The 8,508-nt window shown below is 38.6% G+C and overlaps 1 protein-coding gene across 1 annotated transcript; it reads right to left on the bottom strand.

The window, feature by feature from the left end:
- Positions 1-3,217: 3,217 nt before the first annotated feature.
- Positions 3,218-5,330, bottom strand: CLDN17 (claudin 17). Its single transcript, XM_010956607.3, has one exon. The coding sequence runs from the start codon at positions 5,110-5,112 to the stop codon at positions 4,435-4,437; it is 678 nt and encodes a 225-aa protein (XP_010954909.1). The 5' UTR covers positions 5,113-5,330; the 3' UTR covers positions 3,218-4,434.
- Between the last annotated feature and the right edge of the window lie 3,178 nt (positions 5,331-8,508).

Here is an 8,508-nt window from a genome sequence, read left to right as displayed (position 1 = left end):
CTACAGGAGAAACCGTTTCCAGTTGTAAGCTTCAGGTTAACACATTTGTATTATTTACCCTTTAATAACCACTCTATTCTTTATAGACATTACTCTAAAGAAACTCCAATCAGTTCATAAAAGGCCAGGCTCATTGGAGCTAGCTGGTGTATACACAGTGTGCACCCCAATTCCTGCAGCATAGACACTATCAAGACAGAAGAACAGAACTTGAGTTACTTTAATTCTGTCATTTCACAGTGACTAGGAGTTTTTATTTATGTTAAAAAATTCAAACAATAAAACTGAGTATTATGTTTTTGTAATATAAGGAAAAACTGACATTGTTTAGTAAGGCCATCATGTAAAGATAAGAAATAGGTCTGATTAAGGTGGTTTTATTATTACTTTTAAATTCTCTACAGATAGAGGCACCTCTTATTGCTTGTCCTGGTGAGGACCACTGCCACCACCCACTCTTGGTACATCACTGCACCACCTGCCGGTATCAATCTCCTTAGGATACAGGTTAGAGCAGAGGAAGGTCAAGGAATGGATCTGGAGACAAACAAGCCATGGACAGCCCCACGTGGCCATCCATGCATGTTCTCACTCTGTTCTCACTTTGTCCCAACAACCAGGACTTTTGGAATGCTCTGTTCCACTCTCAGGAGAGTAGGAGATATTCGTGTCCTCCCACAGTGTTCTAGCTGTGGAAAAATTGGCTAGATTATCTCTTGGCTTGTCAGACTAAACACATCACAGAGATGTTCCTTCTCTCTCAGCTCTGTGAGGGCAGAAGGAAAACTGTCAACATCCTTGGCTCCACCTGGATCAGGACAGAGATAGTTTCTGTACTTAAATTCAGAAACCCATCAAAGAGTTTATCATTTCTCTTTGTTCCCTTCTCCAAGAACTGGACTAGGGAGGCGCCATAGGGTTCTTCCCAGGGACACACTGAAATTTAAACCCTTTTATCTCTGCTCCTTTTATTTTACCTTCATCCAAAGAAATCATTCTATAGTCTTAAGATTCAGAAAAACTTGATTCTGACTGAGCCATTTTATTCTTTGCCCACTATCTCCTCAGAATTTAGTCTTTTCAGACTAAAAAATTAAGAATTGTCTTTAAATTTCTGAGTTCTATTGTTTCTTCTCTTCCCTGTGGGAGGAGGCACTCCATATTAGTGAAAATCTCAAACTGTTATACTGATGTATATAGTTTCTTTATCATTCCTTAAGTATTCATAAAGTCTTTACTTAGTACTATGGTTGACTTCCCAATTTCTCAATGTTAGCTATCTGACTTTGGCCAAGTCATATAACTTATAAGTTTCAGTTCTCTTAGTTAAAATATATTAATAATAATCTTTGCACTGTCTACATTATGTGGTAGTTGTGGAGAACAAGTGAACCCAACAGAATGTTTTCAAGTATGTCAAGATCTTTCTGCAAAAGGAAACAATCATTAGTGTGCATTTAATTAAATTTATAACCTACAAAGTGTTAGGCTTTTAAAACATTTTTAACCATGTGTGGCTGGATAATATTATATCCACCCCTCCACCATCCCTGATCTCCCTGGTCTCCATTCTGGAAGGCAGTTAGCAATGCATTTCACAGGCTCAGTGGAGTAGACAGCAAAAATAAAAATAAAATAGCTTAGAAAAGTTTTAGTCTTTATTTATGCATTTTTTTGCTTCTTGAAAGCTAAGTGTCTATGAAACTGTGTAAAAATTTGACAGTGGAGAAGATTTCTGGAAGCAATATTTAAAAAAAAAAAAGATTGTATGGGAGAAGGCACAGTTTGTTTCACCAGTGCTTGTAGCCAGCTGGTAACCAAGCAAGGAGGTCAGGTTCCTTCCGACTCTAGGAAATGGTGGCATAGATCATTTGAACACTGGCTGCATTGGTAGTTTCGAAGTTCCCCCAGCAGTTCTAATATGCATCCGGGGTTGCAAACAGCCACTGATCCAAACAGTCAAGAACAAGAGAGCCACAAAAAAAGACTGCCAAGCATGAGGGAGCGTTTACAAGACAGAAATGCCTAAAGGGACCACGTGCACAGGTACAATAGACACCTTCTCAGGAGCCTGTGTGGACTGATGGTCATGGACTGATCCTCCGAATCCACCTCCCAATCATTGCTTATCCCTGCAGAAGATCCCAAGAACTGTGTGATATGTGGGAAAATACCCACAAAGTTGAATTTAAATTGTATTTTGGAGAAAAAAAAAAGATGCTTTTCAATACCTGGTATGTGTTGAATATATTTGTGGTATGAGATTTATATCCATAGTGTGCCTTGAAATTCATTGAAAATTATTAATTTTTTGGTGTAGTAGGAAAAATATCGCAGCAGAGAGAGGGCAGTAGAATGTTTTTTTTTTCCCCCCAAAAGTACAGCTTGATTAATGGAAGGGCAAGGAAAAGAATTTTTAGTCTCTAAAACTTTGCCCCGTATTCAGTAGCTAATGGTATCTCCAGTATGTTTATGATTCTACCGTGAGTTATACTATTTTACTCTTTGCTTCTCTGACTAGCAGGATAACATGCCTCATTTAGATTCTGGAACTCATCCTGCAAGGCTAATTACTTCTTCTGGTGAGCCAAAGGGTAAGACTAATGATTCCATGACAGCCCTTAAGCATATATCTTGCTTGTCTTGATGTCTTATTTATTTGCCTGCATAAGATAAATGACTTTTTCAACACACCCAATGTTTTGGCCTTTCTGAATTAAATCTGAAGAAAAAAACAATCTTAGGAAAATCTAATTATTGTTTTTCTAATTTTTACTATTATTATTCTAATTTTGCTATTATTTGAGAATATTCATACTTAACATGGCCTATATCATTAATGGGCTATCAATTTTTCAAATATGGTTTTATATTATCAAGGGTTTGACTTATTGAAGTCTTGCTGGTAGTCTGCAGAATGGAGTGAGGGTTTGACATGAACATCCAGCCTCGACTTATCACTGATTTAATGTTTCTGAATTATTAGATGATCTTTTGCGGACAAATTCATTCTCAAATTGACCCCATGGTCAATTTGAAAATGAAATTGAAAATATTGAAATATGTTAGCTACTTTATTTTATTATTTTATATTTTATTATTTTGTAAGTGTGGATATAAAAGAAATATTTGGTGAGCAAACCTAATTTGTTCAGTATAGTTATATACTGTGAATGAAATACATTTTTATTACAAAATAAACACAATACTTGAAGAGTTAAAATTGAATATCGGTTCACAGGACTTTGGAGATATTCAGAAGCATCCCATATGAGCGGCCCTGTCCCATGAACACTTGTATACCAACACCCACCCATCCCACACACTTTTAACCCAAAATTGGCATGTTAAATGTGATGTTAAATACATGGGAAGTAAAGAATTAAGAAAATAATGCATATAATTCAACCAAAACACTATGTCTTAGCCATGCCTGTTTTTTATTAGAGAATAAAAAGGAGGACTTATTTTGGCCTGACTAATTACCTGAATCATAACCTGGATTCTTTTTTACGTAACGTGAGTAGACCAGTATAATGACTAAATAAAACAGGGAACAGAAACCATTTCCTTCAACACCCAAATCCGATTCTCTAATGAGAACTGTGTTTCCTCTTGATGAGAATTCCATGTCACAGCCTTCTATTGATGAGTCTTATCAAGAAAGGTACTTCTGTTTGCTTGTAATGCACATCATAGGTTATGAAAGCATAGTTTTTCATTCATAAATCATTTTCCTTTGAATATATAATTCCAAGCAAGTTTAACTACATAAATTAGATGCTTTAAAATTACCTTCTTAGAGATCCTAACAGAAATGAGAGCTTCCTTTTCCCTAAGAGTGTTTACTTTCCTGTGCATGTGTGTTTCCTAAAGGAGTAACAAATCTCTGCATTGAATGAGTATTTCCATATTTTGATAAATTCAATTGAAAATCCTTATTTGATGTCTATCATTTTTCAGATTAGTTGTTTAAAAAAGAAAAAAGTCATCATTTTAGCTGTCACCATGTTAGCATAAAAATAATTTGGAGAAAAAAATAACAGGTTATGCTTTAGAATATGTTTTATTGCTGTAGATTATCAATTGCAATAGAATCTGGATTTCTTAACAGATAATATATGATTGTGAAAAAAGATTAGTCTACCATTTTACTAAGGATTATGGTTATACTTGATTTTAGACTGCACAAATTGGAAAGGGGATTATTTGAGTCCAGTAATAGTAAATGCATTTAATACACATGAGGTCAGAATGTCCCAAGTCATGTCTATTCCTACCACAGGTGACTACAGTTTGTATGTCCTTCAAACATTTCATCTCAGTTTGAAAGCAGTCATCAAGCAAGTTCTCCTGCTTGGCTTACTTACAGTTTCTGGCAGGATTCTATAAAACACACTGATCATAATCCACACTTTAAGCCGAAAGCAGGTATTAGACGTAACTGGTGGAGGCCCTGTTAAGCACTGTCTCATTCCGTGGTGGCTTATCTGTGTGTGACACACAATGCCCAGGGGCTGGATGCCTGTGCCCTTGCTTCTTTCTGTTGCAACAGCAGTACCCACAGAGCAGACCCCCTCCGATGAAGAGGACAGCAGTACTGGCCCAGCCGAGGAAAAGTGCTGCTCCCAGCTCTCGTTTCTGACCTACGTGCACGGCTGGGTTGTAGAAATCTCTGATGATGATGTTGGCTGTCCAGCACACCGGAATCAGAACGAAGATGCCCGTCAGGATAAAGAGGACTCCAGAAGTCCCCAGAAGGTATGCTTTGGCCCTCTTGTTCGAGCCTGTGCACTGAATCTTCTTCATGCCACAGATGCCAATAATCAGAGCAATCAGAGAGAGAGCCACCGCCACACACATGAGGGCCCGGGCTGCCTCCAGGGCAGGTGGGAGAGCCAGCAAAGAACTATAGAACTTGCACTGCAACCTGACCTTGGCTTGTCGGATGCAGTTCATCCAGAGCCCTTCCCAGAGCCTTTCAAAGACAATAATGTTGCTGCCAATAAAAGCGGATATTCTCCACTGAGGCAGAAGAGTTGTGGCAAGAGTCCCAACCATGCCAAGGAACCCAAGGACCAGTCCAGCAATTTGCAGTGGATAAAATGCCATCACCTTTACTCTGAAGCCTGATCCAACCTGCGGTCGAAGCTGCTCACCATCCAGAACGTGGAGGCCTCTGTGAGTCTACGGCAGTCTCTGATGGTGTTCTCCACTGTTACTGCCCATAACGTTTTAGTCCAGACCAGCAGCAGTGACCGAACTTGGCCTAACTAGAAGTACCCGTCATAAATGCATTCTGTCTTTGTACACACGCATTCATTTCTGAATGGATTATGTAGTAGGCATATATAATTGTTTCCCAGCCAATAAGAAGGTAGCCAGAGGTGTGTCAAGAAATACTACATTCAGTGTTAGTATTTCTCATATTATTATTGCCTTAGCAATGCTGTAATTATGTGTCAGAGATTCCATTGTGGATTGCTAATTACAGAGCTGAAACCTTCCTGTCTAAAAATCACTCTGATATAAAAGTATAAATATATGTGTTGAGCCACAACTGAAGACAACACCAAAATCTTGCCAGTTCTTTGGAGAGCAACTGAGAAACATTTTGGACTTTGGATGATCTATAATTGTCTTCTAATCTAAGCTACTTTTCTTGAATACGGTTAATAAATTCTGGTTCCAGTAAAGGCTTCTGGATAGAGAGAAATGTTTGGGCATTATTTTTAAGACTTCTACTAAAATCACTGATACTTTATAAAAAAAGAGTCCTAATTAAAACATTCAGATTTCATAGTTTATTCCTAAGATCCAAAAAGCAAGAGCAAGGGGAAGTATTGCTTATAATTGAATTTGCTGGTAATTATTTATATTATCTGTCAAGTAATACTTTTCTCTTTGGTGAAATAATATTTAGAACATAAGCTTCCTAATGCCAATGACAGCTTGGAATATATCACATTTATCAAAGCCAACAATGTATATTCCACTTTTATGGAACAATATGAAAGTAGCCCTTTGGATCAGCTGTGCAATTACTTAAATCCAGATAATAGAAAACTTATTTGAGATGGAAGCTTCAAAGTCATCAGGTTTAAGTTCCTAATTTGCTAGATGTAGAATGTGAAGTCTTCAGAGCACTGGGCTGGACTACCTGTGCAGGAACTGACCTGGAAATAGAGACAGTGTCTAACATATGATGTTTACTTCCTCTTTCTAGTCTGATCCAAAAACAGGAGGGACAGGTGCTTTTCAAGAATTTTCACATAAATGGGACTAAACCTGAAATTTAATGCTATCCCCTCAATAGTTTTTTTTTTTTTTAATTTCTAAAGCAAGTAAAATTCAACTGAGACTGTTTTAAAATCCAAGAGTCAAGCTGTCATCCTTGACAGCCACATTCTTGCCATTACCCACACATGCGGTGGGGAGCAGGCGTAATTCGGGAAGCATGGACTTTTCCTCATTTTCTTTCACATTCTACTACAAGGAATCCATTTCAAGGATGAAAACCACTCAAAAGCAAGTGCACCAAGCACACTCCAGGGGAGGCATCACAGTTTCCAAGTGGCCGTCTATTTCGGTCAACAAGAAGCCAGGATATAATGGGTGGTCCAATACTACCCAGATTTTAAAAATGTATTAATTCAATTAGAAAATATGAAAAGGGGTCTGTCACCTGTTTATCTATCTGTTTGTCTATCTGTCTATCTATCTATCTATCCATCCTTGTTTTGCTTTCTGGGCACCATGCTTGACCAGATGAGGACTCCCTCTCTAAGGAATGTGAATCATTGAGGAAACAGATGACTTCTATATCATTCACAGTTTCCTAACACTAGCTCAGGATGAAGGGTTTTCTCGGCCCTTTGTTCTTGGTTATGGAGACACGAGTTTAACCATTCCCACCCTGAAGGGATTTGCCAACATCACTCTGATTTATTACTCCTATTTCCTCTTCCTCATTCTATCTCATTTTTACTCCTATCTTTACTTTTCCTGGGAGTTTCCAGCTTCTTGTTCTTTTCCAGCTGTTTGATGTTTCACCAAGTAGAACCTCAGAGAAACACAAGGAAGAGCGTATGTTTACTCAGAACATGAAGGCACATCCTGACTATAAGAATAATCTGAGGACTATAAATAACACAGAGCTTTAGTGTTTTTGCCCCTGACAGTCAGAGTCAATTGTCAACACCATCTTTACTTTCCTCTCCTTGACCTTTAAGGGGAGATATTTTTGTTTTCCTCTCCAGTTTTCTGTGAATATTATCCCCTTCTACCTCCTCCCTTCACTGCAGCTTACACCCTCTTCCTCTCTCTGAGTTGTCCTTTATAATACAAACATACTCAGCATACTCAGTTCTCTTCCATATTAAAATTCCATCTTGCCAGATTTATATTCTCCACTATGTATTCACATACATCTTCTGGTCCATCCTCACATTTTCTACTTGCCAGAAATGAGACAGAATTCTTGGACATCCTAACTGCTATCTACAAAAAGTACTTCCATAACCTTGCTTAATGGTCCTTTCTATAAAAGTCAAGGTAAACCACCATCTTCTAGCTGAAGTAGTAAACAGCACATGCTTTGGACAGAGGCTTGTTTTAGTCTTGGCTTGATGCCTTAGCCATCAGATTTGGGCATATTTTGAACCTCTCAAAATTCCCTATTTTACAAAATTAGGATAATAATGATATCAATCTCATAAGGCTTCCTTGAAGACCAAATTCACGGAATATGTGCAAAATACCTTGCTTTGAGCAAGCACACAGGAAAGGCTTGCTGCAATATTTGTCTTTTTGCCTTTGTTATATTGTCCTGTTTACTACTTCTCCTCAGCATTTTCTTCCAATAGATGCCCTAACCTATGTTTGCTTTGTCTGGTTGTTGCAGCTTCTATGTACATCTCAACACTCTCTCAGTGGCCATGGTTCTACTACATCATATGAGACTACAAACTCCTAATTTTTATCTTCAGCCCAAGCCTCTCTCTGTTTATCACCCTGGGTTCCTTTGTTTCTCTCAGCCCCTCAGTCAATGGAGCTCTTCTTCACCCAAATGCCCCTTCTGGCCGCTGAGAGTGCTACCAGCAAAATGATCGCACTTGTCATGCACCTTCAGGTATTGCCTAAAGACAGTCATTTCACCCACATCAATCCCCATTCATGGGGCAGCCTGTATCCACTGATGACTGGTCAGTACAGGAGTGTGAAGGTCTAGCCTTCTGGTCCCAACTGGGGGCGAACTCTAAGGGGCCATCCCAGCTCCTGAGCTCATGTTCACTGAGCCCGTGCTACAACTTGACTTCTCCTCAGTTCCAATTCTCTTCCTTCCCATCTTTCCCTCCATGTTGATCCCAAGAGCACTCCAAATAAACACAATGCACACTAATCTCCCCCTCCGAGTCTGCTTCCCAGGGAGCCCAAATATTGATTAACATCTTATTATAATTTTTTTAATATGTGCCCTGTTCTAACACTTCTATGCTATGTTCACCC

Source organism: Camelus bactrianus, chromosome 1 (assembly GCF_048773025.1).
Source record: "Camelus bactrianus isolate YW-2024 breed Bactrian camel chromosome 1, ASM4877302v1, whole genome shotgun sequence".
NCBI lineage: Eukaryota > Metazoa > Chordata > Mammalia > Artiodactyla > Camelidae > Camelus > Camelus bactrianus.
Note: the sequence above shows the minus strand (reverse complement) of the source record. Positions and strands in the feature narration are given on the sequence as shown.